Source organism: Ranitomeya variabilis, chromosome 2, assembly GCF_051348905.1.
Source record: "Ranitomeya variabilis isolate aRanVar5 chromosome 2, aRanVar5.hap1, whole genome shotgun sequence".
Classification (NCBI taxonomy): domain Eukaryota; kingdom Metazoa; phylum Chordata; class Amphibia; order Anura; family Dendrobatidae; genus Ranitomeya; species Ranitomeya variabilis.
Genome location: NC_135233.1, coordinates 996,424,295 through 996,442,855, shown reverse-complemented (window position 1 = coordinate 996,442,855; position 18,561 = coordinate 996,424,295). Strand labels below are relative to the sequence as shown.

Here is an 18,561-nt window from a genome sequence, read left to right as displayed (position 1 = left end):
AGAAATCTCCCTCTTTATGTGTGGGAGAATGCAGGGAAAAATCAGGCCCACTGTATTACACTACACAGTTTGATTGGCAGAAAGAGGCTGGCAGATATGCCACTAACTGGACTGACGCACGCAGATGCACACACTGGCAATAGAAATCGCCCTCTTTATGTGTGGGAGAATGCAGGGAAAAATCAGGCCCACTGGATTACACTACACAGTTTGATTGGCAGAAAGAGGCTGGCAGATATGCCACTAACAGGAGTGACGCAGATGCACACACTGGCAATAGAAATCTCCCTCTTTATGTGTGGGAGAATGCAGAGAAAAATCAGGCCCACTGGATTACTCTACACAGTTTGATTGGCAGAAAGAGGCTGGCAGATATGCCACTAACAGGACTGACGCATGCAGATGCACACACTGGCAATAGAAATCTCCCGCTTTATGTGTGGGAGAATGCAGGGAAAAATCAGGCCCACTATATCACAGTATAGTTACGGTGACACAAAATGACTGCCAGATACCACAGACAGCACTGGCACAGATGCACAGATTTGGCAATATTATTCTCCCTTTATTTTAATTTTTTTTATTGATATGGGAGACAAGTGATTTAATCAGGCCCACTATATCACAGTATATTTTCTGTGGCACAAAATGAATGACAGATACCACAGACAGCACTGACACAGATGCACAGATTTGGAAATATTATTCTCCCTTTATTTAAATTTTTTTTTTTGTGATATGGGAGACAAGTGATTTAATCAGGCCCACTATATCACAGTATAGTTTCTGTGGCACAAAATGAATGACAGATACCACAGACAGCACTGGCACAGATGCACAGATGTGGCAAGATTATTCTCCCTATATTTTTTATTTTTTTTATGGGAGACAAGTGATTTAATCAGACCCACTATATCACAGAATAGTTTCTGTGGCACAAAATGAATGACAGATACCACAGACTGCACTGGCATAGATGCACTGATTGGCAATATAAATCTCCCTTCTTAGGTGTGGGACAGTGCAGAAAAATACAGGCCCACTGTTTTAAACTACACAGTTTCAGGGGCTGAAAGTGGCTGGAAGATATTAAAAAAAAAAAAAAGGGTACTGTACTACAATTACTATCTCCCTACAATAGTCTCTGAAAAGTATGGCAGGCAGCAATAAAAAGGACTGCTGCACACAAAAAATGAGGACAAACAAACAAGATAGCTGTGCAGAAAGGAAGGAGCAACAGGATTTTTGCTTTTAAAGAAGCAGTTGGTTTGCACAGCGGAGTACACACAGCAACGCAGCGATCAGGGAGCCTTATAAGCTACAGAGCTGTTGCACAGAAATCTTGCCTCCACTGTCCCTGCAAAGAAAAGGTGGTGTTGGACAGAAGAAATCGCTACAGCACAAGCGGTTTGGGGGTTAATTTACCCTGCCTAATGCTATCCCTGCTTCTGACGAAGCGGCAGCATCCTCTCCCTATGCTCAGATCAGCAGCAGTAAGATGGCGGTCGGCGGGAACGCCCCTTTATAGCCCCTGTGACGCTGCAGAAAGCAAGCCAATCACTGCCATGCCCTTCTCTAAGATGGTGGGGACCAGGACCTATGTCATCACGCTGCCCACACTCTGCGTGCACCTTCATTGGCTGAGAAATGGCGCTTTAAGCGTCATATGAAACGAGACTTTGGCGCGAAGATCGTGTACCGCATGGCCGATCCCACGCTGGGATCGGGTAGGGTTTCATGAAACCCGACTTTGCCAAAAGTCGGCGACTTATGAAAATGACCGATCCGTTTCGCTCAACCCTAGTCGGCGCGATGTACCGATGGACATTGGTGAAATTGTACCAAACGTGAGCAGCTTACGCAGTTTTTCAACGCGTCCGCTGCCCATTCTAAAGTCCCGGGGAGGAGATAGCGATCTCTGCCCGGGCATGCGCCGTCCAAATTGCAGGATGCAACATATGAAAAAACGTTCCCTTGAACGTTTTTTTAAAACGACAGGCCGCCAAAACCCGATGCATCCAGTGGACGATGCATGCAACGTATGGCCATACGTAGCAATGCGTTGCTAATGCAGGTCTAGGGGGAAAAACGCATCCTGCGGGCAACTTTGCAGGATGCATTTTTTCTCCAAAATGACGCATTGTGACGGTGGCCAAACAACGGAAGTGTGAAAGAAGCCTAAAACGCGCATCTGTTACATCGATCTTCTGATGGGCATGAAACACATTCTGGTAATTGGTGACGGCCAAACGACTAATCATTGTTGGCTGTATCCTGGATCTCATACCTCCCATAGCCACAGCTGTTATTAATCATGTACGTTCCCATTCCTGTCATCACCATGCCCCTTTTCCTGATCACTTCATCCAACGATTCGTCCGCCATTTTTTTTTTTCTTTTAAATGCACCTTCCCAGCAGCAACTGTGTAGGAAACCACTTTACAGTTTTGCAAGGTGTTTATGATGTCTTTAAATATTTTTTTTTTAAATTAACCCCCCCATGGGGAAAGGTTTGACAGCCCATGCACTTAGTGTATTGGTAATTGGTATTACAAGTCTAGGAGACCCACTCCTTTACATTGGGCCTACTTTGTAACGAGGCCTTCCTCCACATCTCATCATTTTACACCACTAGATCACCAGGGTACACGTGTTCCGTGCTGCAACAGACAGCCAATTTTTTGGCAAGGGTGTCTGTGATCCCCATGAAATATTTTTTAAAATTTACCCCCCATTGGGGAATTGTTTGTCAGCTCATGCACTCCATTACAAGTCTCAGAGACCCACACCCCTACTTTGGGCCTACTTCTTAAGGCTACGTTCACATTTGCGGTGTGCGCCGCAGCGGCGTCGCCGCAACAAAACGCATGCGTCGTGCGGCCCTATCTTTAACATTGGGGCCGCATGGCGCCGCATGTACATGCGTTGTCATGCGTTTTGGTGCGTTGTACGCCGCATGCGGCGTTAGGGCGCACCTGTCAGGGCGCGGCAAACGCAACATGTTGCATTTTTTGGGCGGCGCAGACTTTGGAAAAAACGCATGCGTCGTGTTTGCGTCGTGTTTGCGTCGTCGATGCGGCTTTTTTTCCCATTGACTTGTATTGACAACGCAGACGACGCAAGTACTTGCGTCGTGGTGCGTTGTACGACGCATGCGTTTTCCAATAAAAAATGCAAAACATTGTCTAGACTTTGTCTAGACACTTACAAAAAGGACTATATATATAAAAAAAGGGGGGGGGGTTTGCCATTGTCTTTCACAAGACTATTCAGAGCAGACAGAGAGAGGAGCAACCTGCTTTCCAAACCTGTAAGTATATATTTCTCTTTGCATAATTTTTTTCTGTGTTTTATTTCTTGTTTTTGATTTAATTTGTGCAATGTTTGCTCTGTGATATTGTACGGTTATGGCACTGTAGGTTGTTATTGAATAATAACAGTTTTTTTTAATGTGTTTCTGATATATGCTGGCGTTTCTTGTGTGCGGCCTTGCTGGGTTTGGATTGGTTTTGGATTTATTTTTGGTTGTTCTTGTGTCATGCGGATGTTCAATGACTTTTTTTTGGAAGATTTTTTATTGTAAAATTTGTGGTGCATGTCTTTTTCTGGCTTCTATTGTTGGGGTAACCGTATGGCGTTTTCTAGGCTCATGTCTTGCTGTGTTTTATTATGCTGTTGGCATTTTTTTTTCTTTCCTTGAGTGTCTTTTCTTGCTGGTGGGGGGGCTACATTTATGATGTTTCATTTGTATTGTATTGTTCTGTGCTGCTATATGCCAATATATGTTCAATTGGATTATGGTACGTGGTTTTCTGTATGGCTTCCATATATATATCTCCTGTCTTGAATGTTTCCATAGCCAAGTGTGTAGTATATATTTTTTTTTTTTTTGGTGGGGCCCTTTTTTAAAAATTTCTTGTGTTCTCTTTTCTATTTGACTATGTTTTATCTTTTGGGTTGCTGTATTTTGAACAGCGGTTGTCCCGTAATGTTTATTGCTTATTATGTAGAATGGTATTTATCGCCTTTTTCAGATGTATTTCTGTGGTAGATGTCACCAGATGATGTTGTTTTGGATCATGTCTTGTTGTAATTGTAAAGTATGTCGTTCATTAGTTTGCTATTTCATTGTGCCTTTTTTTTTCTTTTTAATTTTTTAAGTTTTTAATTTTTAAAATTTGGACATATGTTTTTTTTTTTTTGCTTAATTTTTTTTGGTTCTAGTCTTGTATTGTTTCTTCTATTGCCTTCTCTTGCAATGTATGGCGTTGTGGTGGCGCTTTTTGAGTTTGCATTGTCCTATCAGTTAACAGTCAATTGTGGTTGTTTTAATGTTTTATTGTATGTGGCATTTTTCGCTTTGGATGTGATTTTTTGCTCATTTTTTCATTGCAGAGAAAACTTCCAATAATGGCGAGTTCTCCAGCATCTGGCCAATCGGCGAGGGGGAGTGCGGTGAGTAATTATGTCCAGTTGCTTACTATTCACTGCCATTTGTAGCATTGACAATAATTTTTGTATACATTTTTTTACAGGCTTCTTCAAGTGAGGGGGAAGGCAGTCAGCGGGAGCAGGGAGATCGGTGCCAAGATGTGTCGTCAGGCCGGCAAGTGAGTATTTTTTTTTTTTTTTAATCTTTTTTTTTGAGTAGCATCCTGCTGGGAGGAACATTAGGAGCATCCTGGTTTCACTAGGGATGTTTACTAAGCTTAATTACATTATAGCTTTTCAGGGCAGCAAGTATTGGGGGAAGGTAACATACAGTTGAACTCCCTGCACAAAAACATTCAAAAATACAGGTGTAGAAACCATCAATATACATACATCAAATGGCAAAGGATAGGGCAAAGGTACATATCATGACAGGTGCTGGTGGTTGTTTATATTTGCATATTTGTAACCTTTTGGTTTTCTAATTTTTCTAGGTTTCACAACGGGACCAAGGAATAGATGTGGACCTTCTCATATCCTGCATCCAGGAGCGTGGCCCGTTGTGGGACAGCCGTGACCCCCGGCACATGGACCAGGTTGTGTCGAGGCGTTTGTGGGCAGAGGTGGCAAAGTCGCTGTGGGATGGCTTTGACAGTGCCTCCGCCACGGACAAAGGCACCTTTAGTGAGTATTGCTGAGACGCTGCTATGACCCATCTTGCCAGGATAAACACAACCGTGTGTGATGCTATCAACGCGTAAACTTTACATCACACACGGTTGTTTTATCCATTTAAAATGCTACATATGTAACCTTTTTTTTTCTTTGCATTCACAGTTAAAAAGTTGAGGACCAGATGGCGATCCATGAAGGACCGGTTCAATAAGGGGCTCCGTGCAGAGGAGGAGCAATCGAGGAGTGGTGCTGCTGCGGCCAAGTCGGTGCCCTATAAGTACAACAGGGCACTACAGTTCCTAAGACCGGTCCTTGGCCGCCGACAGTAAGTATTTTGTCCACATACCATATTGCACAGCCACATAGTACATTGCCCAGCCACATAGTACATTGACCAGCCACGTACATTGTGCATCCACACACATAGTAGATTTGCAGGCCACTATATCGCAGCCACATAGTACACGTTCTAGCCACGTATCCACATAGTACTTTTCACAGGCACATAGTGTATTGGCCATCCATGTACTCAGCGTAGCATATTGGCCATCCACATAACTTTTTCCCTAGTGGAATGGTAATTTTTTTAGGTTAAGCGAGAGTCCTTGTAGTCCATGACAGGTTACGTTCTGAGTCAGTGTAGTTCTGATCGCAGGAATAATGATGACGTCTGAATCACATGATCCTAACGTCATGGACATTCCTGCGATCAGATCAGCAAAGTAAGGTTTTTTTTTTTGTTTTTTTTTAACTGTTTTTATAGACCTTAAATTTTATATTATTTTTGCAACATAGACGGCATCTTGAAGTTATTTTTTGACACAAAAATTTGTCAAAATATGACAGGGGTATGCATTGCCTTTTGCAGCGGGAACGAACAGTCATTTTCTGCCGTCGGTATGTCCATGATCATTATCGTGAGCCCTAATGGTCATTTGACGATAACAATCAGCAATTTATTATAGGCCACACAGACTGAGAGACAGGGGATTGTAATGTTTTGATGTGTCATGTAATGTAAATTTTTTTACAGGAGTTGGCGTATGTGATAGGTTATTAATTGAAGACTAATTTTTTCCTTTTCTTTTCACAGGACACACAGCAGCACCCTCCAGCGAGCTCCCCCCTGTGAAGCGGAACTTCATGGATCGCCATCTGGACCGTCACAGCCCTCCCACAGCGACAGCAGGCCTGCACCACCATCATCTGGAGAACCGGCTGCCGGTACGTCAGGTTTTCCCCTGCCCGAGGCCTCTGGCGCACCTTCGTTCGGGAATTCCCGACAGCGCCAGCGTGCCTCGGACAGGTCAGTCATGCCTGAATTTTTGCACTTGGGCACGGTGTTCCAGAACGGTTTCAAGGCGTTGAGAGATCAAATGTCCAGTATGGAACGGCGCCTTGAAAGGCTGGAAGCCGAGCTCTCAAATCCGGCAAAGCATTTTTTAAGCACAATTGCGAAAGGCATGGTGGAACACCTTACGCCGGAACTCCAGATTTCGGTGATGCAGGACTGCAACAATTCCTATGTGAGGGCTCTGCAGCAGTCTCGGGTCGCGCAGTCAGCGACACTGCCCGTAGTGCCGTCGCTGGCTAGCGTGACTCCGACTACTGCTGCAGAGCCACTCCAGCCACGCCACCTAGGTCCATGTGCCGAGGGACGCCACCACAGGAGACGACACCACAGGCACCATACCACTGTGCCGCCCACTCCTGCTCCTGCCAGGCCCTCATCCTCCCGCAGGAGTGTTTCTGGGGGAGATGATGCAGGGGGAGGGAAAAAAAAAAAAAGAGGCGACACACAGAGGCAACAAGTGAGGTTCTGGCTGCTCCAGTACGGACAACATCTCGTCGTGGCTCTAGCCACAGCAGGAGCAGCCAGGGCCAAGCAAGCCTAAAATATCGAAGGCTTGTGTTGCCTCCTCCCTCCGTTAGTGATGATCCGGTCTCCCTAGTGTACCCTGCGGGGGGTTTGGACCTGCCTTCAAGCATACTTGAATATGGCTCCTCCTCCTCCTCCTCCTCCTCCTCCTCCTTCTTTCGCAGTCGTCGTCCCCGTTCCAAAACCCCACCGTACCATTCACCGCTGATAGCGGATGTTGATCCCCCCTAATTTTCTTTTCCATTTTTTTTTCCTGTTAGCCACCAATAAAACTTTATTTGTTTGAGTAAAATATGTGTTCTTATTTTCAAGTATCCTTCTTGGAAATTCACTCCGTGCGCCGTTTATTTGTGCTTCAAACACCTCATATATGCAATGTCAGACAGAATTTTTTTTTTTTTTAATTTTACCTTTTCTTCGGGTGTCTCTCATTGCTGTATGAGGTGTTTACAAACACTAAAGCTGTTTTCAAACACAAAGGGTATGTGTCCACGCTCAGGATTGCATCCGGATTTGCCAGGAAAATAAATATTTGTAGCCAAAACCAGGAGTGGGTGATAAATGCAGAAGTGGAGCATATGTTTCTATTTTAATTTTGCTCAATTATTTCCTGGTTTTGGCTTACAAATACTGATGAAAAAAACTAAGCAAATACGGATGCAATCCTGAACGTGGACACATACGGTAAAGTTACCTTCACACTTAACAATGCTGCAGCAAAACATACAATGATGGAATTCACTGCACCATCGCTATTTGGTCGCTGGAGAGCTGTCTGTACAGCTCTCCAGCGACCAACGATGCCGAGGTCCTCGGGTAACCATAGTAAACATCAGGTTGCTAAGCGCAGGGCGCACTTCCGATGTTTACCCTGGTTACCAGTGTAAAATGAAAAAAAAAATATATATTCACAATTAGTGTTGAGCATTGCGATACTGCAAGTATCGGGTATCGGCCGATACTTGCTGTATCGGAATTTCCGATACCGAGATCCGAAACTTTTGTGGTATCGGGTATCGGAACAACATTAATGTAAGAGAAAATTAAAATAAAAAATATTGCTGTACTCACCTCAAAGACGCAGCCTGGACCTCAGCGAGGGAACCGGCAGCGTTGTTTGTTTAAAATTTGCGCTTTACTTGGTTACGTGAAGTCCCGGCTTGTGATTGGTTAGGGCGGCCATGTTGCCGGGACGCGGACCAATCACAGCAAGCCGTGACGAAATTACGTCACGGCTTGCTGTGATTGGTCCGCGTCCCGGCAACATGGCCGCCATTAACCAATCACAGCAAGCCGTGACGTAATTTCGTCACGGCTTGCTGTGATTGGTCCGCGTCCCGGCAACATGGCCGCCCTGACCAATCACAAGCCGGGACTTCACGTAACCAAGTAAAGCGCGAATTTTAAACAAACAACGCTGCCGGTTCCCTCGCTGAGGTCCAGGCTGCGTCGGAGAGGTGAGTATAGCAATATTTTTTATTTTAATTCTTTATTTTACACATTTATATGGATCCCAGGGTCTGAAGGAGAGTTTACTCTCCTTCAGACCCTGGGAACCATCAGGGATACCGTCCGATACTTGAGTCCCATTGACTTGTATTGGTATCGGTATCGGATTGGATCCGATACTTTGCCGGTATCGGCCGATACTTTACGATACCAATACTTTCAAGTATCGGACGGTATCGCTCAACACTATTCACAATTGCATCGCCCGGCGTCAGCTTCCCTGTACTGACTGAGTGACGTCCCTCACAGCAAAGCGGTCACATCAACGCTGTGCTGTGCATTCACTTTACGGCCGGCGCTCAGTCAGTGAAGGAAGCGGACGCCAGGGGACGCGAAGATGAGTTTATGTATTTTTATTTTTTAGTTTACATTTTACACTGGTAACCAGGGTAACCATCGGGTTACTAAGTGCGGACATGCGCTTGGTAACCCGTTGTTTTACCTGGTTACCAGTGTAAAACATCGCTGGTATCGTTGTTTTTGCTGTCAAACACAACGATACACGGCGATCTTATCAACAAATAAATATTTTATATGCTATGTCATAAATTTGTTCATTGAAAAAGGGTAGAAAACTGAGAAAACTTTTTTTATTAAACAATATTTTAAAAAGAAAGCTAACAAATTTTTAGATAAGGCACATTAACATTAGTGAACTGTAGGTAGATGCCAAATGTGACATAACCAAACCAACCAAAACGGATTTATTGCACATCATTTTATTACCAGAATCACAATACAGGGATTTATTGGTGTAGTTAAATCCAGAATAAAGTCCAACAGTAAAACATAAACACTACACCATTGTATCTTGCCAGGACACACGGCCAAAGTCTGACACAAAATAGGCCGCAAAACGATCCCTCATCTGTGCAATTTCAACACTTGTCCTCAGAGGATGATCCTGGTAATCGGGCAATGTGTTGGCTATGGGTTCATCCAGTTCAATGTTCAGTCTCTCTTTGGTCAGAATAAAATTGTGGAGAACCACACACGCCTTCACCACCTCATCCACTGTCTCAGTTTTCAGATTAATGGCGGATCCTAATATCCGCCATTTGGACACAAGGATGCCAAAGGCGCACTCCACAGTCCTTCTGGCCCTGGACAGCCTATAATTGAAAACCCTTTTTGTATGGTCCAGGGCCCGACTGGAGTAGGGTTTCAATAGGTTGGCCGACATTTGGAATGCTTCATCCCCAACCACAACAAATGGCATCGCAGGGCCTTCGGTGTGGGGAAGAGGTCGTGGCTGAGGGAAATTAAAGTTGTTGCTATATAATTTTTGGCCCATATCCGACTCCTTGAATGTGCGTGAGTCATTTGCCCGGCCAAATGCCCCAATGTCCACTGCGAGAAAACGGCAGTCTGCACCGGCAATTGCCATTAGCACAGTGGAAAAATATTTTTTGTAGTTGTAGAACATGGATCCACTTTTCCCTGGCTTGGTAATCCGAATATGCTTTCCATCCACCGCGCCAATACAGTTTGGAAAAGAACACACCTGCTGAAATTTCTGTGCGTTTTCCTCCCAGATTTCTCTTGTAGGGACGGGTAAAAATTCCTCCCGGAGATTATCCCACAAAGCGCGGCAGGTCTCAGCAATAATTCCGGAAAGGGTGGAGACTCCAATCCGGAACTGAAAATGAAGGGATCTCAAGGTCTTTCCGGTAGCCAGAAAACTGCAAAGAAGATAAAGAAATTACATTAAAGTACATTGTAATTTATAAAAGTACATTGACCATACCAAACCCCCCCCCACAAAAAAAAAAAAAAAAAAGGGGGAAGAACATATCACAGTCATTCAGCTACGTACCGTAGAGTGACCAGAAGCCGCTCCTCTGCGGAAATAGCTCTCCGGAGCTGTGTGTCCCGCCTGCCAATGGATCCTTCCACCCGACGAAGAAGATACCGGAAGCTGTCCTGAGACATCCTGGTGTACTCGAAATACTTTTCCAGGTTCTCATTCAGTTCGCCAAACAAGCTATGGTATGCTCCACGGCTCTCCCGGACTTCCAAGATAGGGTGTATCCAAAAGCGGCGACGACTCCATCTCCGTTTTTCCCTTTCCCTTTGATGACAACAGGCAACAGCATAGGCATGAGCAAAGGCTAATTCCATCTCCATATCCATGATAATACTCTCCATGGGACGCTCCATCATGAATACCAGCAAAATGGGAGGAATTCATGTCTGCCAAGGTATATATACACAATTAAATAAACACCAACCCTCTTCTAGCCATTGGTGGTCCTTATCTATTGTGTAGACCCTTTTTTTGGGGGGTGGGATGAAGAATGACTCACTGTACAAAAAACGCATGCGGCGCAAAACGCTGCGTTTTTTGTACAAAACGCAACTGCGTTTTCAAAAAACGCAGCGTTTTGCGCCGCATGCGTTGAACACATGCGGCGCAAAACGCAGCGTTGTGCATGCGTTTTGCTGCGTTTTTGTTTATGTTGTGCGTTGCGGCGACGCCGCTGCGGCGCACACCGCAAATGTGAACGTAGCCTTACTCTGTTTCCTGTAATGTCTCTTCCTCACCTGCCACTAGATGACCTGAGTGAACATGTTCTGTGCTGTTACAGGCCACTGATTTTTGGGCAAGGGGGGCTGTGATGGCAATAATATATTTTTAAAAAAGGTACCCCCCATTGGTGAAACCACATCCTTGTTGGCAAAGACTTCATAATATTTGTGTACCTTAAAGAGCTCACTTGAAAAGCTCCTTTTTCTGTTGCCTGGTTGCTCACATTGGACACATTACACTTCATATAAATTTGAAAAAGCAATGCTGTTAGTTTGGCTCAGTAGTTCATTACAAAAATTTCTTTGTCCACTATATTACTTTCTCTCCTTGAGAGCCATAACTTTGGCTGCATTAAATGGTAGGAGTTCAATATACAAAAAATGTGATGGCTGAATGCTGGTAGATGCAGAGGACTTAATCAATTTTGGCCTGGATAACTTGTATGAGGGAGACTGCATGTTCCTTCTTTCTTTCTAGGATAATAAACAGGAATAATAATAAATGCTCTTTTTATCTGTAAAGTAATTATTTGAAAGGATGTCAGATAGTGTTGAGCATTCCGATACTGCAAGTATCGGGTATCGGCCGATACTTGCTGTATCGGAATTCCGATATCGAGATCCGATATTTTTGTGATATCGGGTATCGGTATCGAAACAACATTAATGTAAAAATGTGTAAAAGAGAGAATTAAAATAAAAAATATTGCTATACTCACCTCTCCGACGCAGCCTGCACCTTACCGAGGGAAGCGGCAGCGTTCTTTGTTTAAAATTCGCGCTTTTCTTTCCTTTACGTGAGTCCCGGCTTGTGATTGGTTGCGTGCCGCCCATGTGACCGGGACGCAACCAATCACAGCAAGCCGTGACGTAATTTCAGGTCCTTCAGGATTTTAAAATTACGTTCCGGCGTTGTGATTGGTTGCGTCGCAGTCACATGGGCGACGCAACCAATCACAGCAAGCCGTGACGTAATTTCAGGTCCTTAAGGATTTTAAAATTACGTCCCGGCTTTGTGATTGGTTGCGTCGCAGTCACATGGGAGACGCAACCAATCACAAGCCGTGACGTCACGGGAGGCTGGACACGCGCGCATTTTAAAATGGGCGCGTGTCCAGCCTCCCGTGACGTCCCGGCTTGTGATTGGTTGCGCCGCGATCAACCAATCACAAGCCGGGAGGCTGGACACGCGCCCATTTTAAAATGCGCGCGTGTCCAGCCTCCCGGCTTGTGATTGGTTGACCGCGGCGCAACCAATCACAAGCCGGGACGTCACGGGAGGCTGGACACGCGCCCATTTTAAAAAGCGCGCGTGTCCAGCCTCCCGTGACGTCACGGCTTGTGATTGGTTAATGGTGGCCATGTTGCCGGGACGCGGACCAATCACAGCAAGCCGTGACGTAATTTCGTCACGGCTTGCTGTGATTGGTCCGCGTCCCGGCAACATGGCGCCGTGACCAATCATAAGCCGGGACGTCACTGGAGGCTGGACACGCGCGCTTTTTAAAATGGGCGCGTGTCCAGCCTCCCGTGACGTCCCGGCTTGTGATTGGTTAATGGCGGCCATGTTGCCGGGACGCGGACCAATCACAGCAAGCCGTGACGTAATTTCGTCACGGCTTGCTGTGATTGGTCCGCGTCCCGGCAACATGGCCGCCCTGACCAATCACAAGCCGGGACTTCACGTAACCAAGTAAAAGCGCGAATTTTAAACAAACAACGCTGCCGGTTCCCTCGCTAAGGTCCAGGCTGCGTCGGACAGGTGAGTATAGCGATATTTTTTATTTTAATTCTTTCTTTTACACATTTATATGGATCCCAGGGCCTGAAGGAGAGTTTCCTCTCCTTCAGACCCTGGGAACCATCAGGAATACCGTCCGATACTTGAGTCCCATTGACTTGTATTGGTATCGGGTATCGGTATCGGATTGGATCCGATACTTTGCCGGTATCGGCCGATACTTTCCGATACCGATACTTTCAAGTATCGGACGGTATCGCTCAACACTAATGTCAGATCATCTATTGTGTCTCCAATATTTACTACACAGCCGAACGGAACAGTTATGGAAAATTGAGCATGGTCACAGTTATGATTTAGAACATTCTTCACATTCTTCCAGAATATATAGTAGCAGTTATTTTTAACATTACTTACCTATAGATACTTGTCAAGAAGATTGTCATGATTATCCAGAGTACTCAATGGGTTAAACTTAAGTTTTTCTAGAAAGGTTGAATACAGATATGATTGCTGTTAATAGTGTAGTGCGAATATACAAATGGCAATTTGGGTACTGGCTGGTGTAAAATCACTTCATCAGCTGCTTGATGACACAATGATTAAACCGTTTGATCGCCTAGTTGTGAAACACCCTGATATTCAGCATAGATTTTATCAGTTTTTACAATTAAGACATCTTATACACACTACACAACCGACGTCCTTTTTTAATACCAACCTAGTTCGTACAGTAAATGGCCTCTTCTTGGTGCCTGGTCCTAGTACTCACAATGTATCTATTTTGTATAGAGCCCTGAATGATCCTGACCCAGAGGTTAAGTTGCAATTCATGAGCCAGTGGGAGGATGACTTGCAGGTCACCCTAGTGCCTGATGGGTGGCGGGAAGCGGTGTTAGAGGTTCGGAGAGTATCCTCATGTGTAAACCATCTGGAACAATTGAAAAAAGTCCACTTACGCTGCTACTATTACCCAGTTAAAGTTGCCAATTTTGGCCCTCAATGCTCCCCATTGTGTTGGAGAGGCTGCGGTATGTTGGGGACGCTTAGCCATATGTGGTGGTCGTGTCCGAAATTACTAAATCTTTGGGTTAGTTTAGAGGACGTGATAGCTGAGGTGACTGGGATTCAGGTGGCCCTGCGACCTAGTATAGTTTTATTGCATATTGGTTTGGATGAGATCCCACATGGGCTGAGAGGTGTGTTCTCACATTTGTTTTTAGCCGCTAGACTGGCAGTGGCATCCAAATGGAGAGTGACTAGCGCACCGACCATACAATCTGTGATTGATAGGTTGAACCTTCATTGCCAATACGAACGGGCTCTGGTGTTATCTGCGTCATCAAAAAAAAAAAAGTCCCAGATCTGGAAACCGTGGCTTGATAGCCGGCTTTCCTCTATCTCATCGTGAAGAGGCTTGTGCTACTTTGATCCGGGATCTGATACTCCCGGCCTGCGACAAATCCTGCTCTGTGCCTAGCTGTCTAGCTTATATGTTGCTTTGACTTTCAGGAACCTGCATTTTAGCAGGTTAGTTTATGTTTAGACCTTCGATCTAAATAATCTACAGTTGTATACCTATGTGTACCTATTCCCTTTCCCCCCCCCTCCCCCTTGCGTTGGTATGTCTGTTTTCTTATTGTATTATTAATCTACTCTGCACTGTTTGCGGAATTGATGTGTTTATCTGTCTAACTTGAAAATTTTTAATAAATATGATTCAGGAAAAAAAAAACAAATGGCGATTTGGAATCCAGATTGAAAGATACCAAATGCATTCAGACAATTACATAGCCGCATTTCTTGTAAAACATTTACAGATGTGACAATGCTCATAGTGACACAATCTTGAGAAATGTTTGTTTATTCACTTCGCAAACAGTTCTAAGCTTCTATGTGTCTGTTGTTTGGCATTGTAAAACATTAAGGTTTACTGAACCTCTGCCTGTGGTGGTTTTATCTAAATCATTGTGGCTATTATATTCTAAGGGTTTATGGCCCCTCGTCTGATGACTCCATGATATCTCAGTTTCATCCGACCTTGAAAGCTGGCCACTTGAAAGGCTGGGTGAAACTAGAGTTACTACATAGTGTAAATCACTATATAGGACCAGAGAAACATGATTAAGACAGATGCCAAAACTGGGGTACCTGTACATGTACAGTGTGCTCATACCTGCATGATTGGGGATGCCCATGCAGTGTAGGTAATTTCTTAGGGGTTCTCTGTCTTGGTGTTGCTTCTCTGATATTCCAGATGGATGATGTTTAAAAGCCTCTTGGTGATGATGTAAGTATACTGTAAGTAGTTAATCTAAGATATACTTAATCATTATATGTATTTAATCCAAATATGTACTTAACCTTTGTATGTTAACATATATAAAAGTGTACGCACTCATACTATTCAATCATACTATTCCTTGAATATTGTACTTTGAAATGTCCAAGAAGTATCTCCTTGCGGAGATCGACATGCTAAGCATGCCGAGATGAGGAGACTTAAAGCCGCAATGCTCCTCTGGGTAATATGCTAATTATGCAAATTGTCTCTTCAGAGACAAAGAGAGCTAGAACTCTAGTGCCACCTATTGAAGGTAGCAATCCTACAAGTCAATGTTGACCTTTTAACGAGTCTTGTCAAATGACTTAGGATAATAGCCAAACCAGAATCTCAATTTTCAGACACTGTGTTTGGGGTGCTGGCCCTCGTCACTAGAGTTCTAGCTCTCTTCCTCTCCGAAGAGACAATTTGCATAATTAGCATATTACCCAGAGGAGCATTGCGGCTTTAAGTCTCCTCATCTCGGCATGCTTAGCATGTTGATCTCTGCAAGGAGAAACGATACTTCTTGGATAACGATCTGACGCCTCTCACACAGCCAAACCAGATCTCCGCTTTGCACTGACGAGGGGCAGTACCCTCAAACACAGTGTCTGCAGATAGAGATTATGGTTTGGCTATTATCCTAAGTCATATGACAAGGCTCGTTAAAGGGTCAACATTGACTTGTAGGATTGCTACCTTCCAATAGGTGTCACTCACTAGAGTTCTAGCTCTCCTCCTCTCTGAAGGTACAATTTGCATAATTAGTACTTTGAAATAAAATTGCATTGTATTGCAAGTATTAGCCTTCTTTAAAGCCGTATCTGAACCTTAGTATTAAAAAATTGTCAAATAAAATTGCCAAATTCTCCTGTAAATCATTCTGCAAAGAGGGAACCATCATACCAAATAAGAAAAAAAGTTGATCGTCCTTCAATGTAGTGCATCCTGCTCTCAACATATTGTCGGGCTTCCATTACCATCTGAAAACCAAGAAAGGGTTTGACAGCTTGATGTTTCATGGTACACCATTTTTTTTTTTTTCAAAGTAACAGTCTCCTGTCTCTAATCACATCATTCAGACTGCATTGTTGGGTATTCTCAAAAGCTTACCTGAAAACAGACATCATTTTGTGTCACATTAGTAAAATTTATAGTAATTATATATATATATTATATATTTATAGTAAAGTAATCTGTTTCACTCGCTTTTGGACTGATTGGTGATATTTTTATCAGCCACAACTCTGAAGTGTAAGGCTACTTTCACACTTGCGTTTACCTGATCTGCGGCAGGCTGCGGACTTCCTCCGTGAAGCCCCGCCCTCGGCCGCACCTCCGCCACTAGCTCCGCCTACTTCTGCATGCAGCCCGCATGCGACCCCCGTACCTATCTTTAACATTAGGTACGCAGGTCGTGCGGCTGTATGCGGATGCTGCCACATGCGTCGTTTTGACGATGCGGCGACCAGCATAGGACGCAGCCTGTAGCATTTTTTTTTCCGCATCGTCAAAACGACGCATGCGGCAGCATACGCATACAGCCGCACGACATGCATACCTAATGTTAAAGATAGGTACGGAGGTCACATGCGGGCCGCATGCAGAAGTAGGCGGAGCTAGCGGCGGAGGTGCGGCCGAGGGCGGGGCTTCACGGAGGAAGTCCGCAGCCTGCCGCAGATCAGGTAAACGCAAGTGTGAAAGTAGCCTTAGCAAGTTTTGGTGGAAGAGATACAGATTCTTTCCTTTTTTTTTCCTTGCAGTCAGTTCTCCTTAACTCTGTGTGATTTTATATGTGCTTTTTTATTTGAACATTGAGAAATGGATTTGGTAAGGGAAGAACGCACTTTTCTGACATTTGAAAAAAAAACTTTTGGAACCATGCCTTGTTTATTGTCCACCATCTTGCAATGTACGATCTTTGCCTACAGTTTAACAGTTCACTGAATGCTTTTCTTTTCCATCAGAAGATGATTTTAGGGAAGCAACATTATTTTCTTTATCTGAGACAATAACAGTCAAAAAAAATCATGGTCTTCAAATGTTTCTGTGGAGAAAATGCACACTTTGCATGGAGGTGTAATTATTTTTTTGGGCGTGGAAATGCCATTCACTTTTATATGTTGGAAATCTTGCACTGAAGCCCCATTAATAATCACTTGGGTAGATTAAGTTAGACCTTTTATGTCTATCATTGGTGACTTATGGATGTACAAAATGCATATTGTGAAGTGGATTTTCATGGGCCCATCCAGTATGTGGGTTCAGGGGTGGATTAAGGGTAGCCAGGGCCCCGCGCTGTTCAGACACTGTCGGCCCCCCCGGTCATGTGACGGGGGTCATGTGACGGGGGGTCATGTGACGGGGGGTCATGTGACGGGGGGTCATGATATACCTGAACCAGATTATTCCAGAAAAATGGCCGGGCCCTACTCTACTGTAACCTATTAAATATTTGTTAAAATATGCAATACAATTTAGGTATATTTTGACCACTATCACATACAAGGAGCAAATACCACCGCACCATAACTAGACCACAAATTACAACCATAGTGATCGAATAATATCACATACAATGAACAAATACCACCGCACCATGTCAAGACCACATATTACCACCACTTGGTGACCAAATAGCACATACAAGGGACAAATACCACAACACCATTTCCAGACCACATATTACCACCACATAGTGACTGAATACTACAATACTGATCAGTAATAAAAAAAAACAAAAAAAAACAATACTATCACCATAAGTGCCAGTGGTGGTATTATACACAGGAGCGCTGTATATAATGTATAGGTAATACAGTGATCACCGGTGACATTGTACACAGGAGCTCTGTATATAGTATACAGTGTATAGTGTCAGTGTATAGGTAACACTGACTCACCAGTGACGTCTCTAGGTGAAGTCCTTCATCTTTCATCCAGCACAGACCGCCATCATTTCTTCCAGCCAGGACTCGTTTCTGCAGGAAATAACACAGTTATCTCGAACTCTGCTTGCAGAACACATTACTTAATTTTTCACAACTTCTTCATTACACCACATGAAGAAAAAAAGGCGATATAGTGTCACTGCACAGTAACAGGACCGCCCCCCCATTTAAAACAGTATACTCAAAAAATAAAATAAATACATCACTACAGTAATAATATCCCTTAATTAGCCCCTATGGTAATAATATTCCCCATCCTGGCCCCGTTTATCTCATTCCTGGCTCCAGCCATATGTTCTCCCATCCTGCCCTCATGAGTATCCATTCTACCCCATATGATCTCCCCATCCTGCCCCATCTGTCTCCATCATATCCTCCTGCCCCATGATCCAATCCTGCCCCATGTCTTTCATTCTGCCCCGTGTCTCCAATCATGCCCTGTATCTACATTCTGCCCATGCCTCCAGTCCTGCCCCCAGTGTGTCCAGCAATCTGCCCCAGTGTGTCCAGCATATTACCC

General features: G+C 44.2%; 1 protein-coding gene across 1 annotated transcript; it reads left to right on the top strand.

Moving 5' to 3' along the window:
• The first annotated feature begins 1,820 nt into the window (after positions 1-1,820).
• LOC143804025 (uncharacterized) lies at positions 1,821-7,712 on the top strand. The gene is made up of 6 exons (XM_077281770.1): positions 1,821-1,847; positions 4,396-4,455; positions 4,536-4,610; positions 4,926-5,115; positions 5,269-5,431; positions 6,200-7,712. Exons 1-6 carry the CDS (start codon positions 1,821-1,823, stop codon positions 6,999-7,001), a joined length of 1,317 nt encoding a protein of 438 aa, XP_077137885.1. The 3' UTR covers positions 7,002-7,712.
• The last annotated feature ends 10,849 nt before the right edge of the window (positions 7,713-18,561 follow it).